General features: G+C 40.3%; 2 protein-coding genes across 4 annotated transcripts in view; one reads left to right on the top strand and one right to left on the bottom strand.

Annotated features, from left to right (window-relative positions):
* PGPEP1L (pyroglutamyl-peptidase I like) overlaps window positions 1-11,352 on the bottom strand; it is a 57,262-nt gene extending 45,910 nt beyond the window's left edge. For all 3 annotated transcript variants that reach the window (XM_034784963.1, XM_034784961.1, XM_034784962.1), the window contains exon 1: window positions 11,175-11,352. The gene's annotated coding sequence lies outside the window, so the exon portion shown is untranslated. The remainder of the gene's footprint in view (window positions 1-11,174) is intronic.
* Window positions 1-23,272, top strand: part of FAM169B (family with sequence similarity 169 member B) — a 59,391-nt gene that overhangs the window by 15,076 nt on the left and 21,043 nt on the right. The window contains exons 2-3 of the mRNA XM_034784960.1: window positions 15,909-16,042; window positions 18,393-18,492. Of these exons, the coding sequence (XP_034640851.1) occupies window positions 15,909-16,042; window positions 18,393-18,492 (234 nt within the window). The remainder of the gene's footprint in view (window positions 1-15,908; window positions 16,043-18,392; window positions 18,493-23,272) is intronic.

Below are 23,272 nucleotides of genomic sequence, written 5' to 3'. Positions count from 1 at the left end.
TATGCATCCGAAGAAGTGGGCTGTAGTCCACGAAAGCTTATGCTCTAATAAATTTGTTAGTCTCTAAGGTGCCACAAGTACTCCTGTTCTTTTTGCGGATACAGACTAACACGGCTGCTACTCTGAAGCCTGTGGTTTAGTAGATGAACACAGGAGACAGTAAAAAGGAACAGAGGGAACACAGTATATAAAACAAACATCTTCAAGTCATAAATCCAAAGCTTGAGGCTCATGCTAAAGACAGTGCTGTAATCCTCCAATCCAAACTTCGCTTTTGGTTTAAGAGGAAGTAAAGGAAACAAGAATAATGGAGAACAGAGTAGTAACTACGTTGTCTTTTAGCCACAAGACAGTAGCTAATTCGATTAGTATGATATGGAATGGAGATATATGGAGCCTTTCCTGCATATTGTTGCAGAGTTTATCCTTTATTAATCACTGGTGAATGGAATTACAAATAACTGTAGAAGTAAAAATATTTGTTGTAAAATGATGTTTGGAAATTTGAAAAAAAAATAAGCAAAAATTAATCACAAATATTTCTAGTAGCAGGCAGAAGAGTATCTCTCCCTAGCAGAGGCTGACAGAGAGAATGAAAAAAATAACGCCAATATATGGGGCAAGTTTCTTTTGCCCTAAAATAGATACTAATTTAGATCTATAGCAGTAAGTGAAACAATAATCAATCTAGCATTCGATGCTTGGCAATGGATCTAATTTTGAGACAGGTGGGCCTTTGTGCATGCTGAGTAGTGGATCTCCAAGAGAGTCTTGAGGGAATAGTGTTCTTGGTTTATATTTGACTAGGAGCATTTCCAAGAATCTCTGTTCATGCACTCTCTTGGATAAGGGCCGATTGCATCACCTCAGTTAACGTTTGCACTGCTTTCTCTCATGCTCTGTCTTTGCACTGTGCTTTCTTAATCTGTCAAGCTAACAGGTAAATGGAGAGAGAGGGAATTTATCTTCTGAAACACATTTTAAGTTGCTGCCATTTATCTAAAGCACCTACTTCATCCCCTTCAGTAAAATACTGATGATGATGTTCATTAGTTCTTCTAGCTGCTCGTGGCTAAATGTGCTGAAATCAGATAGAAGAAAAAAATAGTGCAGTAGGGCAATCAGCCACTTATGAAAGTCAAACATTTGTAATCATGATATTGGCTTTTTTGGAAGACTCGCTATTCTGCTGATGCTTTTAAATGAAATATCTCCAGATGAATGCAACTTGGTGTTCCTTGTCCAGACAAATCTTGTGCTGCCAAGCACTTTAGGTTTTGTAAACATTTCCTCTCCCCCCCATCCGCTTCATTTTGTATTGCTCCAAGTCATGTGTTTTGAATGGTTCTTCCCACACCACCCCGCCCCAATCCCCTCTCTCTTCTGGAAAACATGTTAGCGTTTCTAGCTATTGTCACTGTTCTGCCTTATTTCTTTGATTGCACATCCTTAAGTTTAAAAAAATAATTCAGCAGCAATTGGCAAGTGGTCCAATAAAAAATGAAGTCTCTGAATGTCTTGGAGCCAGCCTTTAGCTTTGCTTGCGCATGCTGTGTTTTTGGCTCTTACATTGCTCTATGACGGAGATGCTACAACTTTAAGTGTTCTTGCGGTCTGATCTTTCAACTCTTACTCCCGAAATAATCCCATTGACTTCAAGTGACAGTAAAGGTTGTTCGTGTGCCATAAGGCTTGCAGGCCTGTCCATCTAAAATTAAATCTATTTACTCTTTGTGTAGATCCTGTGCCAACCCTAACATTGAGAAATGATCCAGCTGCTCACCTGGAACTTCAGCTATTTCTTTTAAAGACAGTCTACTCTCATGTAGATTTCCCCCCCCCCCTTTCTTCTTCAAGGAGCCCTGAGGTTTGCATGTACCCACAGGCTCTGGGAAGGGCATTTTTGTGGGTAATACAACATATGATCCTGGGGCCTTAGTGACTAAATGACTAATCTGTGTATCTAGCTCAGGGGTCGGCAACCTTTGGCACATGGCTCGCCAGGGTAAGCACCCTGGCGGGCCGGGCTGGTTTGTTTACCTGCCGTGTCCGCAGGTTGCGGCTCCCACTGGCCGCAGTTCGCCACTCCAAGCCAATGGGGGCGGCGGCCAGCACATCCCTTGGCGTGCGCTGCTTCCCGCCACCACCATTGGCCTGGAGCGGCGAACCGCGGCGAGTGGGAGCTGCAATTGGCCGAACCTGCGGATGCGGCAGGTAAACAAACCGGCTCAGCCCACCCGGGTGCTTACCCTGGCGAGTTGCGTGCCAAAGGTTGCCGACCCCTGATCTAGCTTACCAATTGCAGTAAAGGAGCCTTAAAATTACACCTGTCCTGCAGAAAGATTTTTGTTATTTTTGTTCATGAAATTAGTGTTAATCAATAGAGTTTACATTCCTGCACAGGAGATCTGCTGCAGGACAGGTGGAATTTTAAAATTCCAGATCTGTATTTGCAACATCAGATGTGTTAGAAACCAGGTCAGTATGAATTTTCCACATCCGGTAACAGTGGCTAAACTAAGGTTCCTGAGCTTTTTCTGTGGCAACACACAGTGCTTTGTGTTGCCTTTGCAAAGTGACTGGCAGCCCCTTGGGTCACACATATCCAAAGTACACAGTCTCCTGCTCGGTTACCAAGAGGTCAACGGATGCTTAAAAATGTTGCATTTTTAACCTTTGAAACTGAAGTCTGGTGACTGGTCTTTGCAGTATTACTGACAACAGATGGCAAACAGCTCCACTGATGTAATTCTTATTTGTAATTCATTCCTGTGAAGTTCCACAAACAGCTTCACAAAATCTCAAAGAATGCCTCCATGTTTTTTTGCTGTGTTACAACATGAAGCCAAATTAAATAAAAATTCCATTTTGTATCATTCAGATTCCCTTGGTGTCATGTGATGTTTTTGTAAAGGTTGCCTTGCAGCAGTTTCAGATAAGTGCACGTTTGGTAGCAATTTAAGGCCTGTGTCCTTTAAGTAATGCTTATTAGTACGTAACAGATGCTGTTTAGAAACATTATGCCTTTTAATAGGCTCTGCTTTTAGGCTGTATGTTCTCTTTTTCAAGGCAGGCAGTAGATCAGCAAGCTTGGAGGTATGCTGTCGTTTATGCAAAGCCTAAGTCAATTTTCTGCTCTGAAATCAAGCCATGTGTTTTTCCTTGTTTTTTCCATTCTGGTCATAGCTATCTTGCTGTGTTTTTTCCCCCACATCAGATCTTTGGCTGTTTGTCAAGGCACTACAATCAAAACCTTTTGCATTTTTAACCACCAGAAGTGGTCTTTTTAGATGAGACCATGGAAACCAAATTTAAAGAACCTCATATTTGATGTCAAGTGCACAGACAGTACAGAGCTAAACCATTCCCACCAGCCCCTTAAAAAAAAAATAGCTCTGGTGGTTTTGGCGCAGTTTCAAAGACGTAGAATAGCTGACACAAAAGCACAGAAAAACAATAGTGATATTTACACATTTCCCTCCACTACATGCAGCTGTTTATTGAAGCAAGAAATTCAGGACAGGCTCAGAGAGCTAAGATAGGTAGCACAGGTATTCGCTTTCATATAATAAAATTGGCAGTATCAAAATGTCTGGATGACTGTAAGGCATGGAAAAACATTGGGGAAGAACGTTTCTGTTCCTTCCTTCTCTTGATCAAATTAAATGCATTTTAATTTTGAAAGGAATCTAGTTTAAAGATTGATTCTTGCAAGTACACCTCTACCCCGATATAACGCTGTCCTCGGGAGCCAAAAAATTCTTACTGTGTTATAGGTGAAACCGCGTTCTATCGAACTTGCTTTGATCCACCGGAGTGTGCAGCCCCGCCCCCCCGGAGCGCTGCTTTACCGCGTTATAGCCGAATTCATGTTATATCGAGGTAGAGGTGTAATTTGGAGTGGAGGGTATTCAACACCACCTAAGAGGTATTTGGTACCTTACAGGATTGAGGCATTAGACTATAAATTCTTTGAACCAGGGATGTGTTAAGCCTGATTTTTCAGAGAGGCTGAGCATCCCCCACTCAGCTGAAATTACTGGGGAGTTGAGATTGCTTGGTGCCACTGAATATCTGGCTCATTGCCTCTTTGGTATCGGTATTGCTCCATGGCACTGTATAACTACTGATAGTAATGAGGAACTGCATTGAATGTCATGCTAACTGTTAGCCCCAATCTCAGCTAGCAAGCAAGGAAGGGTAGCTCTGCAATAATTTTAAATGCTCTGTGGCTTTAAAATACGGATTTTTTTTCTTTCTTTTTTATCATATTTCTGGCTGGTGGTCTTTCTAGCATCTCCCATATGGACAAAAGCATCTCCAAACTGGACTGCTTTCCAAACTCAGATGTCAACTCCTGTCTCCCTGCTTTTTCCTCCTTTATCACTATGGGAGGATTTATCTTCCCTTTGTCTCTTCAAGTGTAGGGGGACTTGTGGTTTTGTCCATCTATCTTCTCTGTCTGTGATGGTAAAGGACTGAGCCAACCCTGCCTAGATTTGGACCTGTGGTTCCTAAAGGCTCCTCTGTTGTATCTTTTTATTCCTTTTCCTTTCAAATCATCCTTTCTCTCTGTACAGAAAATCCTTCAGCTATACATTCCATTATTTCCCAGCTCCCCCTCCGCATCCCTTTTTAGTTTATACTCTGAGGGCCAAACACCAGTAACACCATTGTACATTTGGAGTACCACCCTTTACTTCAGTGTAACTGAGATAAGAGTACGGCCCTGAGAATTTTCCACACATTCCTGGGCTCTGTGGGAGGCAGTAGATATTAAGAAGCCAATTCTCACTGCACTTTTATAGCAGTATATTGAGGGTGTCACCCTGTCTGGAGCGATTCACGAATGTGAATGCCAACCTCAGGGCAGTGTCTCAAAAAGCAGGGCAGACACCCCTAATTGGTTGTATGTTCTACAATGAGATTTCACCAACTCAGTAACAAATTTGAACTTCTGAAGAGCTATAACAGTCTTATGATGGAGTCACAGACAATTACGTTGGGCATTCTAGTCTATGTTGCCACCCAGGCAAGCGGGACTTAGTGATAGTTGGTTGTTATCCACCAAAGATCACAAAAGATTCAGGTTGTTTTCAGTCACTTATCCCAGGCCAATTTGTATCTCAGATCTCATACCAAAGACAATGCATGTAGCCAATCCTATAGTAAAATAACTAAGGATTTATTAACGAGGAAAAAGAAACGAGAGTTATTTACCAGTTAAAGCTGGCAAACATATATACACAAATGAGTTACAGCTGATGGTTGCAAAAGGTGACAGAGTTGTAGCAGTCTGTCAGCACTGAATGTGTTTTAGGGCTGGAGGTGGTGCTAGCCCATTGGGGGCCCGAAACAGGAATATTTTTGCCCCTCTCCCCCAACATAACCTCTTCATGGTTGTGAAGGGGCGATTAACAAAGACTTTATGTTGTGATGACCCATTTAGTTTTGATAGCCTTCTTAATGAGCAGGAGATGATCCTTTCTGACAGGTTGACAGTTTCAGGGCAAACATTTTTTACAGTTATAAAGCAAAAACTTAAATATTACCTTATAGCATGTCAAATAGATATTGTAAGTGAGATTAATGCATGTAGCAATTTATAGGCATTTCATAAAGTCTAAACACATTGTTATAAGTCCAATACCCGTCTTAACTATTCTAACACACAGGTGAAACAGACTGGTTTCCAGAAATGAATTTGTTAGCGCTCAGCTGAGGCCTAAAGCCTTGGCAAGAGCTGGCACCTGGTTTGCCAGCGTCACAGGGGGTAATGCCACAGAAGTCAATGGAGTTTCACTGCTGTAAGTCTGGTGTGAGGGAGAAAAAATGCTTGTTAGTTATAACCTTGGATGCTACTTCTTTTCAGACCTACATCTCCTTTGACCCTCTCTGAGGGTACGACTTCACTACCCGCTAGATCAGAGGGTAGTAATCGATCTATCGGGGATCGATTTATCACATCTCGTTTAGACACGATAAATCGATCCCTGAACGTGCTCCCCATCGACTCCGGAACTCCACCAGAGCGAGAGGTGGAAGCGGAGTCGACGGGGGAGCGCCGTGAGGACCCGAGGTAAATGGATCTAAGATACATCAACTTCAGCTGCGCTATTCTCGTAGCTGAAGTTGCGTATCTTAGATCGATCCCCCCTGCAGTGTAGACCAGCCCACAGTGAGATATCTGTCTCCATCTTACATCTCTAAACCCTTTGAAAAGAGAGTGAAATGTTCAGTCACTCTTTGCTGCTACACTATAGCTGTACCTGGTAGCACTTCCATAGTTTAAGGGTTTGTCAACATTTTTATTTATAAATCTTGCTTTCCGACTCATCATACCTCAGCCTTTTTCAATTACTTCAGATTGGAACTTTGTACAAAGCTTGTCAGTCCAGATGTTGTGTTTTATGTGATATGACAGGAGGTAGCATGCTTACGCAGATGGATTTCTATTTGTATGTGCTGTGAGTTGGGTGTGGTTTTCGTGTTTTTCTTTTTTAAATGTAGCACTGCTGCAAAAAACAGTTTGAAGAAAAATAGACGCAGCTGGAATCTTTATGGTAAAACCTACAGGGGTTTGGGACAGCGCAAGTTAACTTTAAGATTGAATAAGTTCCTGTCTTAGTTCTATCATTTTATACCCAGATTCCTAGAGTTTAATATTTAAATTTAAAATACTACGAAACTCAGTAGTAAATATGTTGTTGTAGATGCAGTTTTTCTTACGAAGGAGGAAAAATAGTTTGAATTAAAATTGATTAAATATTAATTCTATTTCACAAGCTCTGATCACTCTTCTAAATTCTAGGAAATAAATAAAATGCTTGACATACAGAGCCCAATTCTCTGAGTTGCTGAAATCAGTAAGAATTGAAGGTGCTTAGCACCTTGCGAGATCAGGTCCATCTATCCTTTGCCTATGTCCAGTCGCACCTCTGCTAGGCATAACCTTTTTAGGCAGTAGCAAAATCCTGTGAACACGAATGGGCTCCCTAATGCCATAGCCTCTTGTATTGCAAATGCGTAACCCTTATCTGTAGTCCATTTGTTGAAGTGGTAGAATGGTGGCAGTTGCTTAAATAGAACTCATCTATTTAAACTGCCCAGCCACTTAATCAGAAATTGGATTATAATTATTTACTGCTGGAGCACTTTCACTTTCACTTACTGATTTTCACAGAGCAATGCCTTTTAGACAGAAACTCATATTTTGTTTGCCCTCCTGGAGAACTCTTCATTGTCAAAATGCTAATGGAAAATAGTACAGGGATGGTATTACATAAAAACCCATTTAAACCAATAAACATTTTTTTCTGTAAGTTCCCAGGTTATCCTGTGACAAATGGGTGAAAAGTAATGCAGTGTGAAAGAACACTGTTCCTGTTAATGATGTACAGCATGTGGTTAAGGGCTGCCATGCCATGTTGGACAGATATCACACCACAGTATTTATCCACCAGTTCTATTGCCACCACACATTGTTACCGTGTTACTGGAGGTTTCATTTACACTAGAACTTGGTTTTTTGACATGTACTTGCTCAATTAAATTCAGGATATGAGAGTCAGGTTCTGCATGTACTCCCGGTAACATGCCAAAGACCTCTTCCTTCCTTTGAAAGGTTAAACAAATATGGTAGTCTAATGATAACCACATGCTTAGAACTGTTCAAGCTCAATTAAAGCAATGAATACGACTTGGTACTTGGTACTGAGTGCTGCTGTTTAAACACAGTGCTTCTGCTCCTGTGAGAGGTTAATGGCAAGGCACAGTATTCATATGTGCCTCATTTAGAAGAGCAAAAAAGTCACTCTCTCTAGAACCTAGAAATGGTCACATTATTGCAGCCATAGTATGGATATTAGAGAGAGAGAGAGAGAGAGAGAAGTGGGTGGCTACAATAACACTGCATATAGTATAGATATGACAGTCTATAGAGGGAGAGGGAAGCGGGCTCTTTATAGCATATATTATATTACTCCTATGCCTTCATATGTAGCACTTTTCATCCAAAGATGTTTGAGCACTGGCCTACTAAACCCAGGGTTGTGAGTTCAATCCTTGAGGGGGCCATTTAGGGATCTGGGGCAAAAAAAATCCCCCCAGCTTGGGGATTGGTCCTGCTTTGAGCAGGGGGTTGAACTAGATAATCTCCTGAGGTCCCTTCCAACCCTGATAGTCTATGATTCTATGAAGTGTTCTACAGACATTAATAGATTAAGCCTGTAATGAGGTAGGCATTGTATGCATTTAAACGATAGGCATTTACATGATTAGCTGAGGTCACACATCCAGCCAGTGTCAGGAATAGAACCCTGATGTTCTGATTCCCAGTGCCCTGTTCTAATCACAGGACCATTCCCTCCTAAATAGTAAGGTGACGTACATAATCTTTTCTGTGTCAGTTCACCTAAATTTATGTGCATATTTGACCATCATAGATATCTGGACAATGATTAGTTCACAAGAAAAGAGAATGAAGCTGTAAAGTGGTTTGTGATAAGAACGATAACTCTTGTGATGAGAACGATAACTCTTATGCCCAAGACTTGGATATAAGGACTCCTGATACTGACAGGAAAACTTAAAATAAATCTCCTGTATACTGTGGATTTCTGCATATATCTCACCCTGTTTATTGCTGATCATACTAGCATAAAAATACGACTTTCCCCCCCTTTTTTGAAAGCAACACAGTAGAACCTCAGAGTTACAAACACCTCGGGAATAGAGATTGTAACTCTGAACAAAACGTTATGGTTTTTCTTTCTAAAGTTTACAACTGAACATGGACTTCATACAGCTTTGAAACTTTACTATTCAGAAGAAAAATGCTGCTTTTAACCATCTTAATTTAAATGAAACAAGCACAGAAACAGTTTCCTTACCTTGTCAAATCTTTTTTTTTAAACTTTGTTTTTTTTTTAGTAGTTTACATTTAACACAGTACTGCACTGTATTTGCTTTTTTTATTTGTCTCTGCTGCTGATTGTGTACTTCCGGTTCCAAATGAGGTATGTGATTGGTCAGTACGCAACTTCTGGTGTTCGTAACTCTGAGGTTCTACTGTAATGCCATCCCCAAGTGTTCAAAAATGAGTTAGGTCCCCCACAAAATTATATTGGCTTAAAAATCGTAAGTTTTAAAAAATAATAAATGTTGGGTTCTTTTTATTTGTTTTTTGTTTCTGAACCAGTAAGACTCACATGTTCAAGCTTTTCTCTTTCATGTGTATGTGTGAATGAAAATGAATGATGGGGGGGGTGTGTTTGTGCATATCGATAGTTCTTACTTTCAGTAATGTAAACATGTTCCTTGATGACTACAGGCACTTTTTAATTGTGCAGTTCTTAATAAATGCATGTAGTTTACTTCTCTACAACCTGTTTGCAGAATGAGTAACAGCAATCACAGGGGACATGATTAATTACTTAGTACAATACACTATGATTTTAAATTCTTTATCTAACACTAAGGCTAGTGTTTTTTTGCTTTTCAATCATACTGCAGCAAATAGCCGCCTGCAATACTACTGCATCAAACAGCTAGAATGCTTGAAATGCTCCATTCAACAAATAAAGCTTTCTTAGGAGTATGATCAATATTTAAGGTATCTTAATTACCTCTTTGATATGTCGGACGCTGAAACAATTCTATTACCAACTTGTTAAGGAAACTACATTGATGTAGTTCTATATGGATACAGTAATAGATCGCTCTAACTGAAGATAAGGCAGGTGTATTTTGTGTGATAATTAAAAGATATATTGGATTAATGCTCAAGCAGAAAATGTGATTTTGACAATGTGTACTAACTTTTAAATTAAACAAGCACCAGTTTTAAAATATTTGAGTTTTTGAAATAAAAAGATCCAGCTAATCGGCAGAGTTAATTAGTAACTGTCTCACTATGTAGTGACAAATTAACAAAATTAGTGTATAAAAACATGAGATCCAGTAAACTAAATAAACTGGAGTAATTAAAAAGCTCTTGAAAAGAGTGGTGGCAGTTTAATACTGCTGCAACACTATTGTCATCTGATGGGGTTATAAATAATATAAAATTACTATTTAAATTAATTGTGGTAGGAACCAGGATTAAGCTGCATCACTTTTCTCTGATTGTGCAAGTTAGACTGAATCCTTATTATAGTTGTCTTGATTGGGGGGATTTGGTTTACCTTCAGTATTATAACAACTTATAGTTTCATTTGTAGAATTTCACATACAAGAGGGTGCACCATGTGTTTTCTGTTGTGCTGAGAAGAATAAATTATTTTGGCTATGGAAAACTATTTCCTGCTTACTTCAACCCAGGCAGTAAAATTCTTGCTGGTTAAGTAGTGACAAGGTCTGTGTCTAATGTACAAAACATCACAATTTTAGTTCAAGGTGGAAAATAATCTCCCATCCTATAAGTGACTAGAGCTACAGCTTTAAAAATAGACCTTATGAATGTTATTTCCCATCAAGAAACCTATGTTATGATCTGCCTTAGATCCCAGGTGAAGTGAGTTTGGCTGCAGTTTTTCCTCCAAGAGAGAGGTATTCGTTCACTTCACAAAACCACCACATAATGCAGCACAGTTAACTATTTCTGTTCTGGAAAAAGCTAGGGCTGGAATAGCAGGGGTGTGTATTGGGAAGAGGGGTACTGCAGAAAAGAACTGAGGTGCATTTGGGGTTCAAGACTGAAACAGGATAGTTTAGGTTATTTGACAGAGCTATATGGGATTCCAGGCAGGAATAACAAGGAGTGCTGCATGTCAGGTTTTAGTGCCTGCTTGCTTTATATTCATCTCTAACTATTACTTTTCATTTTAAGGATCAAATCCTCAGCTGGTGTGAATCAGTGGCGCTCCATTGACGGGAACGGAGACACACTGATTTCACCAGCCGAGGAGCCGGCTCAGACTTTTTTATGAGAACAAAAAATGCAACAAAATGAAATTGCCACTTGTTTGTGTTTAGTTTAAAATGTGGCTTTGTCTATTTGTTTCCAAAGTAGGCCTGTATGCTTAAAACAGAAATCTGAATGCCAATATAGCTTTATATATTTGTAATCAAAAGATTATTTATCTATATTTTTTTATTTCTCCCCCCACACACCCTTTTTTTTTTTCTTAAAGAAAAACGCAGTTGCCATGTAAAAGGTCAAGGCTGATACCTACCTGTAAGCTCTTGTTGATTCTGTTGCTGTAGAATCTATGTGATGTCATGACCTTGTTTACCAGCTTTGGCTATTTAAGATGGCAGCCCCTTTCAGCTCTGCAGCATTGCTAAGGCAGGAATGTCTGGAATCCCTCTAATGCAGTAGGCCTCCCGTTCTAAATTTACTCTCCTTATGGTTATATGGTACCTCCTCTGTGGCTGCAGTGAGAGGCCCCCTTTTTATGACTCTTTTTTTCCCCTCTGGCTGGTAACCCTTTGTGTGCGTTGCCTGTTTAAAAAACATTCAGCTTCGGCTAGTACAGTGTACTCTTTTGTTGTTGCTGCTGCATAGGATCAAACTCTGTAATGAAATCCTGTAATTTAAATTGGTTTTATAAAGCTGTCCTTGGAACTTAAAGCTCTCAGTCTCCTGAGCTGCCGAAAGGGGCCTCAAGCCCAAGGCATCCACAGGAAAACATTGCTTTAAAAGGAAAGCAGCAAAGTTAAACTCTTCTAAAACTAGTGATTAGATTTTTAAAATCTTTATCGTTTCTTCTTACTTTAGTCAGCCGTAATTATTTGTTGTGAATAAAATGCATAATAATAATAATCATTAATAATACTTAGGACTTATGCAGCTCTTTTACATTTGTGCATTTGAAAGTACTTTATAAAGCAGGGTAAGTGTGATTCCGCCTGCCCCCCCCCCCTTGAGCACATGGGAAGATTGAGGCTCACAGAGGTTAAAGTGAAAACCCAAACTAACCTGATGGCTTCTCCTCTACTTGCATTTGGCAACTAGATTTCCAAACTTTTACAGATGGGATTTTCAGAAGTGCCTAAGTGAGTTAGGAGCACAAGTCCTGTTGACTTTCAAAGGAACGTGTTCTGATTCCAGTTGCTGCTTTTGAAAATTGCAACCTAAAGTGAAGAGGGAGTTGTACAGAGTAACTGAACAAATTATTTATTTGAGGGGAAAAAAGTGACTCATCTAGAGGGCTGTACTGATAAGATGTTGACCAGCATTGGTACTTAATGCTTCAATTTTTGGCTTGTGTCATTAACATCTTTATTTGATCACATAATTCTCCAAATGATCACTTTTAACTTACAATACAGACCTACTAGTTACTGGAAAAGCTCGTGTAACTTAAAGGTACTAGGTGTTTTCTCTGTGAGGAAGAAGACAAAATCATGTTTATTCATTAAGTAACAGGATATAGCATTGTGAGTGCTGCGCTCATCAGTTGCATATTTTGGAAGGCCCAATATCTTGCTTTTTGTGTCAGCATACATCCGGTAAAATTAAATCCTTATGTACAGATTTTTTTTTTAAATAATTGAAAACAATCATACAGGACATTCCTGTATTTAAAAATAACTTACCAGAGCATTTAATAATAATCCTTCATTTTGTTTTTAACATACTACATGTCCTGTTTTCCTTATATGGATTGTTATTGCAAAGTACATGTGTGGGAGCCCACTACAGCAAGCTTTCTTTCTGCAAAGTGCTGGTTAGGATTTTATAATGTGAATTGACTTGACAGTGTTGCAATGCTGCTTCCTTCCTTTCTCATTCTCAGATACAAACGTGACAAAAAACATTTACATATCAACCTTTAGAGATTTACTGTTCAGCATTCTGACTACATAGCACTAAACTTCAGGATGTAAGCTGATCGCTTTCAAAGGCCAGGAGTGAGTTTTTAAACCCCCTTGTATAGCAATGAACATGGATGAATTAGGGGCTTTGGTTTCTTACATTCTTTTTAAGGTAATTGGTATTGACCATTGCCAGAGTCCAGATACTGGACTTGATGGACTAATGGTTTGACCTGGGACATCAGATCCTATGTTCTTATTTTCATAGGGAAAGCATTATTTCTGTCTATCATACCTGTATAGTCCCCATTAGGGTAGTATTTGATTGCCTAACAATTGGTAATATATTTATTCTCATGTTTGCAGAGGAGGACCTGAGGCCACACAATGCACAGTCAACCTGTGGAGCTTCTTGCCAGAGGATGTTGTAAAGGCCAAGACTATAACAGGGTTAGAAAAAGAACAAGATAAATTCATGGAGGATAGGTCCATCAATGGTTATTAGCCAAGATGGGCAGGGATGGTGTCCCTAGTCTCTGTTTGCCAGAAGCTGTGAATGGGTGACAGGAGATGGATCACTTGGTGGTTGCCTGTTCTGTTCATTCCCTCTGGAATGAACTGTTGGAGACAGGATACTGGGCTAGATGGATGTTTGGTCTGACCTAGTATAGTTGTTCTTATGCTTGTCTACACCGGGGTTCTTTTGTGGACTGTGTTTTTACATGTACGCTTTTGTGGATTAATTTATCCAAAATAATTAAAGCCAGGTGGGTGGACACAATCTACTTCCTTCTGAATCAGTGCATCCACACAGTTGTGTTTTCTTTTCTTTTTTTTTAATTAAGAACTCTGCTAAAGCTCCTTTTCTTTGTTGCGGCATTGAAACTTCTCTTGGGAGTGATCCCTCCCAGCATTTGCTTTGCTATATGTTGTGTAGCCTGGCACTCCGGTGGCTGCTCTTCAGGCAGTACTGGACCAACATCTCTCCAGATCTCAAGGGAATCCATGCAGTGGCATAGCCAGATTCTGAGAGCAGGGGGAGCAAACATTAAAAAGGTGCCCCCCCTTGGCTCCTCCTCTGTCCACGCCCCCTTGGCTCCTCCTCTGGCCGTGCTGTGAACTGCCATGCTGCGCCCCCCCCCATGGCTCCTCCGGCTGTGCCGTGCCGCCCCCGCGCTCCCCTCCCATGGCTCCTCCGGCCATGCCACCCCTCCCATGGCTCCTCCGGCCGTGCCAGCCCCCTCTTGCCTGCAGGAGCCCAGCACCGGTGTAATGAGACACAAACAGCTCCTGCTCCCAATTCCCTACTTTGGGTGACTTTGGGTGTACTGAGCATGCTCACCCAAACTGAGCATGCCCAGTAACCTTCGCTGTTGCCACTGCCCTCTCTCTGCTGGCCCGGCAGGCCAAGCTTCAGAGCAGAACGTGGGCCCCGTCCCCTGGCGCCATGGTAACCCCTAACTAAGGCGCCGCTTTTGTAAAATGTGCTGAGGGGAAGCGGCTGCTTCCTCTGCACCCCCCTAGCTACGCTACTGAATCCGTGGGTCCATACGGATGCATGAGACATGGCTGCTTTAATGCTGAGAGGGGTACAAGAATCCAGGCATGTGCAATTGCAAACGGGTCGCTTCTAGCTGCGCGACAGTATTTAAACATGACCCCAGAGTAGTAGCAGGCACACAGAGAGACAAGTAGATCCAGGTGCGAAGCAATGTAGTGTGGGATAGCAGTGGGAGGACTGCCGGAGGCAGAAGTTATGCTGAAAGACAGATGCGTCCAGACACACTTTGTTCTGTACTAGCTCATCCTGAAGTGAACTAACCCACTTTCAAAGTGGGTTATCCAGTTTACAACAAATGACCAGTTAGTTTGAAATAAGAATTGGTCGCAAGGCATTTTACTGAAAAAACACAAGTGAATGAAAGCTCCTGTTTGCCCCAGGGTGGTAGACAAGACCTGAGTGCCTTGTCCAAAGTCACACAGGAAGTCTTTGCCAGAGCAGGGAATTGAACCCAGGTTGCCCAAATCTCAGGCTAGTGCCCTAATTACTAGACCATCCTTCCACTCATTCCTTAGTGTATGCTGCCTTACTAACTATGTAATTGTTATTTCACTTTATCCTCCTAAATGGGAAGTGCCATATGGGAGCATATCATTGTGAAAAAGAAGGGGGATTCAAGGCTAAGACCCACTTCCACCACGAAGCTACATTTAGGGAAACTGGTTTTGGTATTCATTTTGGGTTTACAGCAGTTGCAGATGGAGCCCCTTAAATTGGGAATATTGCCCTCTCGAGTTGGAGACTTCATAAGACTGCTGATCCATCTCGCAGGATATTCAGTCTCCAAGAATGGCCCAATGGAGCTAGTTAATTATACTGTATTATAAAGAGAAGCAATTGTTTCCTGATCCCCTGCAGGCAGCGGGTTAACACCTTGATGTGTGGAATTTCATATCCCTTGTAATAATTGGCATCTAAGATGGTGTGAAAATTAATATTCTTATTCATATATATCTATTGCATACTACTAACCTATATCTTTAAGTAATATCCTGCAGCAGTGAGGCCCATAATTGCATAAAAAAGATACTAATTATTATGGGAATGCCTCTGTGAGTACTTTTTCTCTGGATTGTATTCATCATCCTGACTATGACCAGTAGAAATGACTCTACAGAAAGAGAGAGTGATGCTGTAATTGTATGCAGCAGACACAGATTGACTTGTAAAAGGCCTCCCAAAAATGGCAAAAGCTCTGAGGAGGTATTTCCCCCTGTTTTATTTTTAGATAAGCATTAACAATCAGGGGCTGCATTTTTAAGAAAATCACTTTGATCTGTGCTCTCCCACTTTAAGTTGAGCAGGAGGCTGAATTATCTACACACATTTAACAAAGTCCCTGTTGAACTGAAAGGCAGCGAATGTGGACTGATACTGCCATGGTTCTGTTTGGCAAAAATGAGCTTAAATAACATGAGAAGATAGATGCAATTTTACTCTCTTCCGTTTTAGGCCATGATTCTACAAAAGGCTATCGGGGTGCATAAGGGTCCACCCACTCAGATCCTTTTGCAGGTTCAGGGTTTTACAATGAATGTAGCTATTTTCATTACAAAAGAAATGACCTTGTGTATTCTTTTATCCATAGGACACCTTTATCCAGTAGATATTTTAGCAGGTAATCCTGAGGTTATCCAAGAAGCAGCTGAGGCCTACTATGAAAAACTTTTGCAGCAAGCTTCATCATCTCCTGAGTTTTTTTCCATTCCTGGCGGAGAGAAGGTAATATAATTACATTTCCCAAATAGAAAGTGTGTTTAGATATTGATGAAAGGCAATTTCAAGTGCTAGTGGCCAGAATCTGTTTGAATATAGCTAGGCTAGTGTGGCAAGGATAAAAATCACTTAAAGTTTCAGATTCAATCAATCAGGTTGTAAATATTTTACCCTTATAGACTAGAGGTAAACTCAAACCAAAAAACTAGATCTGAAAACCACCAAAATTTGAAGTCCAAATCGGGATTGAACCAAAATCTGCAGCTCTTGGCCCATCTTGTGCTGTTCAGGCTAGTTTAAATGATGTAGTGAATTTCCTTACTGTTGTAGAGATTTGTTCTTACTGTTGTGAGTCAGCAGTAAACACAATGAAATTTTCTAATGTGTGCTCTTTCACGCAAGCTCTGATCAGAAATGGTTGACAGATTGAATAAAAACTCTTCAGTGATAGAGCTGCAGGGACCAATTCTGCATTGGCCGGGAGACGGGCAGGATATGACTAGATAGGTCTTTTTCATTTCTAACTTCAGTCATTGTATGAAACCTTTCCGTATGTGGGCCCCTTTCTACACAATAAAAGTTTCTGTTGGACCAGCTATGTTTATATCCTTATACAGTGCTGAAGCAATGCCACTTGTTGAAATAACATTTTGTGTGGAATATGGTGGCTTCTAAACAGTTTTGGAAAATATTTTGTAGTAATTTCTAGAAAAAGACAGTTCATGTGGGTGGGGTAACTTTCATATTGTCTGAGAAGTAAGGGTGACTCGTCTTACAGTATTCTTTTAATGCCCTCTAGTGGACCAAGATCATAACCATCTGTAAGGTTAAATACAAAGGGCTGTTACTCTGTCGTTAGCTTAACCTGTCATGCAGGGATGCAGTGTTACTAGCCCATCTGGTGTTCAGTTAGGGCAGGGGTGGCCAACCTGAGCCTGAGAAGGAGCCAGAATTTACCAAAGTACATTTCCAAAGAGCCACAGTAATACGTCAGCTCCCGCCCCCCCAGAGCCTCCCACCCACCGGCAGCCCTGCCGATCAGCACCCCCTGATCAGCTGTTTCGTGCTGTGCAGGAGGCTCTGTGGGGGGAGAGGGAGGAGCGAGGGCATGGCAGGCTCAGGGGAGGGGGCGGGAAGGGGTGGAGTGGAGGCAGGGCCTGTGGCAGAGCCAGGGGTTAAGCAGTGAGCACCCCCGGGCACATTGGAAAGTTGGCACATGTAGCTCCAGCCCTGGAGTCAGTGCCTATACAAGGAGCCACATATTAACTTCTGAAGAGCCGCATATGGGCTCTGGCGCCACAGGTTGGCCACCCCTGAGTTAGGGGATGGGGGGCTTAGAACACTAAGCAATGCTACGTCTCCACAATAGCTAGAGCTAAAGAATGGAGTTTTGGCTTCAGACTTAATTTTATATTTAATTTTGTTCTTGTCTGATCTGCACATGCAGAATAATACAATTAATAAGGAGCATCAGTAACAAGAATTTTCTAGCTGTTTCTTTCTGTCCTGTAAACTGTAATAAATGCTTCAATGAATTATGATATTTTATAAATCAAAAATAAACTGAACTTATCTCCCTCCAAGAAGACCATAGATATCTGAGCTAACAACCTCTATTACCCCTACTCTGGGATAATATACACCTAAGAATTTAGGGATGAAGATTGCTGCGATTGACTAGTCCCTAGTTAGTCTGACTAGTGCCTGAGCCTTTTGCTTCTGTAGACCTAGGTTAAAACCTGTCTCAGGTGATGCGGCCAATGGGCCATTTAGTTCTTTAATGCATATTAGATTGTCATCCCATTTACTCAGACCATTGTACAGCGTGTCCTAGTTGGCAGCCTTGCTCAAGAGGATTATTGCAGGTCAGGGTGGAAGTGCATTGACAGAGTTCTGTGCAGGGAAAGCTGGTCCTGCTGTGTCAGATTCATGCTTGTGCTGTTTGTCTCTCACTTTCATGAGTGCTAAATTAACTCACAAATCAAAATCGAAACAGCAGGATTTGACATAAAAACAGCACCTGACTTTTACTTAAGGCGGTGTTCACGGGTACCACTGTGGTGATGTATTTGCAGCATGCAAAGAAAGAGATCGAATCAACAGAAGATACTAAGATTTTTCAGGAAGGTCACATGCAGTATGCAGAGTTACATTTCCTAAGTAGTTCAGTGGAGAAACAAATATACTTGTCCCTAATGTTCTGACATTGATGAATTGGTGAATGCTGGTTTCAGGTGCAAGTTGTTACTTTGAATAGTCCACCTTGCTTACGTGTAGTAAAACCTACTGTATGTGCTTCTTATAATTGCTTTTTTGCCAGCTCAACAGCTTAAAACAGCTAAATGCCTGTTTTTAGGTTAAACTTGAAGATTCCTGTGTGTGTTTCCTTCCTGTGTACCGAGAAGACCCAAAATTTAAAATTTTGGTGTTAATAGATCCACAGGCTAAAAAAAGAGGTGAGATTTGTCTCAATATATTTTGAAAATGGAATGATTATACTTTGTCTTACTTAAACGATGCCCAGTGGATGTAAGCAAATTTCTAGAACAACAGTACTTGAACTACATGCCGTGTTTTGAACATGAAGTAGATTTAGCTAATATGTAAAGAAAATGTTTTAAAAGGCAATCTGTGCAGGCAGTCTAATGGCTAGAGTGGGAGATTGGCAGTCAGGTCTCTGGGTTCTGTTCCCAGTTCAGCTGCTGACTAGACTAGCCTTGGGTAAATCTCTCTTCCTCTCTCTCTGCATTTGTACAATGGGGATAATCATACATTTCTATCTCACAGGGATGTTGTGAAACTTAATTAATTAATGTTTGATTTGAGCTTTGAGATTCTTGAAAGATAGGACATATAGAAGTGCAAAAAATTCTGATATGTTATGATAGATTGTAACTTACTAACATTCCTGTATTTTGTATTTTTCCTTTGTGGTAGCCACCTCCTCAGTTCTAGGTTTAATTGGCCCATATTTCTGGACTGTCTTGTGAGAGGTAAATCCAGACATGCAGTCAGGAACTGAATTAAACTCATTTTATTGGCAGATCTCCAGCAGTCTGCTTTAAACTCTGTGCCAGTTTATGCACTACTTACTACTAGTAATGCTGGAGTTTTTCTTGTTACAGCCATATGGTGACCTTAAATGGACACATCATTGCACTTGTTATTCCTAGAAATGGTTGTGTGCTTACTGGCATTTCTACTCCACAAGTCATTGGCTGGGTTATCACCAGGTCCTAGAGATTGGGTTATGATTACATCTTAGTTTTTTTGTCCGCCCATCAAGGATCACTGCTTTACACAGGGTGTGTGTTCCTACACACATTCTGGTTTCTTTCTGTTTAACTCCATCAGTCAATAGAGTGTGTGGCCATAACCCTGTCTGGGACTTACAACACTGAAAATAAATAGCAAGCTATGATACCATAGTCTTCAGCAGGGATTGAATCCAAGTCATTTAGCACCAAAAGCACAGGCTTGTACTGCTTGAACTAAAAGAGAGCTCTTTGAGCTGCTGGAAAATAGGAGGTTATATAGTCTTGGGAGAAGCTACTAGAAAGAAACTGTCATGTACACCAGGCCAATGTATTAAATAGTCCCCCCGTTGGATAAGCTTGTCCCAACTGTCTAAGATCCACAAGAGTTCAAGTCCTATCTGGGGAGGCAAACTTTTATTTAACCCTTCTTTAATATATATGTATAAGGGTATAATATGTATCAGGAAATCAGAAAATGTTAAACCAAGGTGTCTTTTGCTCACTCCAAACTCTGTTTGGAACTCACACCACTCTACAATCTGTGCTTTTGACTCTATCTCTTAGTCCCTCTTCTTCCACAATACAGCAATAAGCTAAAAACACCACTGCAATTCAAAGTGCCTCTAAGCATTTTATTTCTGAAGGTATAAGCTATACATTTTCAATAGAAAAGATTTGCAGCCAATATTATTGTTATAAGAAATATTACAAACAAAGACCAGGCAAGCTAGTGTTCAGGGTCCAGTCCTTAATGTGTCAGATAACTGTCCTATGCTATGTTAAAATGTGAACTTTATACTGTGCTCTGTTATCACACGCTGGTTCAGTTGGCTGACTCAGACCCCATCACAGCTAAAAAAAACCTGGAAGCTGGAAGTCTTCTCACATGAACAAAAAATAGATTAAACTCACCTGCGGCTGGTTTTACATTGTGCTTCAGAACAACCTCCCATTCCATGTGCTCTCCCATGCTGGACTGATAATTCACTAACTGGCTGTAATTCAGTCAGCAGAAAGAGAGAAACTTCCTGGCACACAGACATAGCCAAATAACTTTATGGTTCCTTTAAAGCTACAGATCCTTTCCTGACAGTGGTTTACACATCAGTATTAACATTTGCATGAATGGACTATCAGCACTGATACCATTTAGGGGAAAAAAGAACTCTACCTACTGCAGGCCTAATTCTGAGTGTAATTGCCATTGTGCATCTCTATGAATTTGACTTCAAATGGGAGTAACTGATAATAGTGATGAGGCAGATTGGTTTGTTCAAGAAGGGGGATGCATAGCTATAATAATGCCTAACAATATCCAAAAAGGGATCATGAAGAATCATTGACTATATAGAGGTGGAAGAAATAGAGTGCATACAGCATGAATATTTAGCAACTTAGTCAAGTAGTAATAGAAACACTATGAATTAATGAGATCTGTGTACCCAAAGAAACAAGGTCTATCACCACGTCAAACACATGAGTTCTGGAGACTAAACTTCCTAATAGTTATTTACAATAAATGCTTAAACCTAGCAGAATAGGGACTTCTCTGTGCAGTAAGCAGCAGGAGGACTTTAAATCTCATGTGTGGGAGATGATTCTATAAAATTCTTGCAAACCTTGGGTCTGATCCTGTAGTTCCACTGGGATCAACAAGATTGCTCATTTAAGTAAGGGCTACGTAATCTGTTTTTTAGTAGTACCCTTTAAATATGCATTTAATAGGACTTTACTCGACATTCTCTCTCCGTGGTTTATATACTGATAACACATAGCAAAACTCCATGTATTTTAAAAATGTTTCCTATTTATACCAAACTTTATTTTTTTCTTTATAAAGAATGCACTATAATACATATTCATAAGCTCTGTGAAGTCACCCCGTAGATCCTTTCTTGTAAACAGAAGCATTTTAACTGTAATTTTCCAAATGCTTTTCCAGGTAGCAGATTATTTTTATCAGCTTTTGATTTCTCTGGGTATAACCCCACACCCCCCCGCATAACCCCACATGTTTTAAGTCTGTCCATTTTATGTAAATTGGTGTTTTAATAAATGCAAAGTTTAATGCTTATTTCATTATTGTATTTTATATTCATATGACCATATGAGTGGTTTGATTTGAATGAGCCGTGCCTTTTTTGTAACATTCAGCCTAAATAGTTACTTCACAGTCAGCTTTGCTAAATGCCATACATTTGACATCATTCTGAAGTTTCCCTTAGTCTTTAATATTATTACAGTATGGTAATGATATGTGATAGGGTGCAGGGATTTAGATTCCAGTCTCTATGTCTAAACAAGATCTGAAGTGGATGGTATGCAGTGGAGAGAAATATTTGGGTAGCTCGTCCACAGAAGTCACTCTCAGTCTTTATTTGGGTTGGAGATGTTTGTTTGTTTATGATGAGCTGTGTGTTACCATGAACATTGATATGAGAATGTAAATTGTGTTGCAAGGGCTACTAGAACATAGTATGGGTGATTAATATCTTTACAACCCTAAATTAACATTCTAAATACTGAATGTGCTGTCCCTGCTGGAAATATTTTTCAGTGAGCATGATTTCTAGTAACTGCTTGATGCCACAGAACATTTATCATAGGATAGTCACAACAAATCACTGGGAAAAAAATTAATTGTAGTGGGAAAACATAATCTGGTTGCAGGGAATCAATTTCAGGTATTTATCTGGTTCCCATTACTAGTATCTCAGCGCCTCACTATCTTTAATATATTTACCCTGAGAGCACCCCTGTAAGGTAGGGAAGTACTATTAGACTCAGCTTACTGAGAACGGAGGCAAAATAAATGGCAGGTATCTTGAAGTCCTGTACACACCATAAAGCACCAACATTTTCAGGAATAAATAGAATAATAACTGCAAGAACTGTGGAATGTCTAGCTCGGATATTGTAAGAAACAGTGCAAATACTGTATACCTCCTTTAAAAAAAAAATGTGGTGTTGGCTTCAAATTAGATTGGATCCCATGCTTCCCTGGGGTCTCAAAAATGTATGTTTGAGGTCGGATTCAGGGGAAGAGTGGAGAAAAAGAAACCCCATGCTGGATGATGCTTGAATTTTCTCGCTTTTCTCTGTATTTGGGCATCTGATTCAAAGAGATAAAATGGAAAGACTTGTATATGAATGTAGCAACATTTGGCCACCGTACAGTAGGAAGTGAAAATTAAATGCAGTCCTGTGGGCAGGGGGACGGGGGGGGAATTCTTCTCTTTGCCAATCAATAGAAGAGATTGCACAATTACGGTCACAGCCTTTTTAGGCCTCGTTCAGTTCAATGTTGTTAAGCACAATCCTGCCAAATATCTACAACAGCAACAAAAGGACAAAATGCCAGTGGGTCTGATATTTCACATACTCTCCACTTTCCATGAACCATAGATCCAGTAGTGGAATGGCTGATCATCCCTTTTGTCCTCTACTTATCAAATGTCAGTTTTGGGGAGAGCGATAAAACATGGAAAGGATGAGATCAAAGAGAACTTGATCTTCTGAAACTTACCTGTGTTCAAAATGGTTTCCACAAAATTGTTTACAAGATGAGAATGAGGGTGTGTGGAAGCATCCATAGGTTAAACTGTGAACTGGATGTTTACTTTAAATGATAATTTTAGAAGAAAGTACGTACATAACATGGAATTTGGGGAAGTGTTTTTCATTAATGAAGGCATCTCTGTAGACGAAGTAGCCCAAGTAATGTGATGTGACAGTTGCTATGTCAACTAGTGTATCCTCCCCCCCAACCCCTTAAATTATTGAATAGCACAGTAAATGTTCCATAAAAGTCAAGTAGTTCCTTGCAATGTGTTTATGCACCTCCCTATTTTCATCAGAGTTTTTCAAACTTTTCTGATCATCACACTGTGTGTTTAGTGTGTGTGTGTGTTGGGTAAGGGTGGGGGTGTAGGTTTCATGCCAAATGCGTTTTGGGGTTAACCTCATGCAGCTGCCAATG

Source organism: Trachemys scripta, chromosome 10, assembly GCF_013100865.1.
Source record: "Trachemys scripta elegans isolate TJP31775 chromosome 10, CAS_Tse_1.0, whole genome shotgun sequence".
Lineage (NCBI taxonomy): Eukaryota > Metazoa > Chordata > Testudines > Emydidae > Trachemys > Trachemys scripta.
Note: the sequence above shows the minus strand (reverse complement) of the source record. Positions and strands in the feature narration are given on the sequence as shown.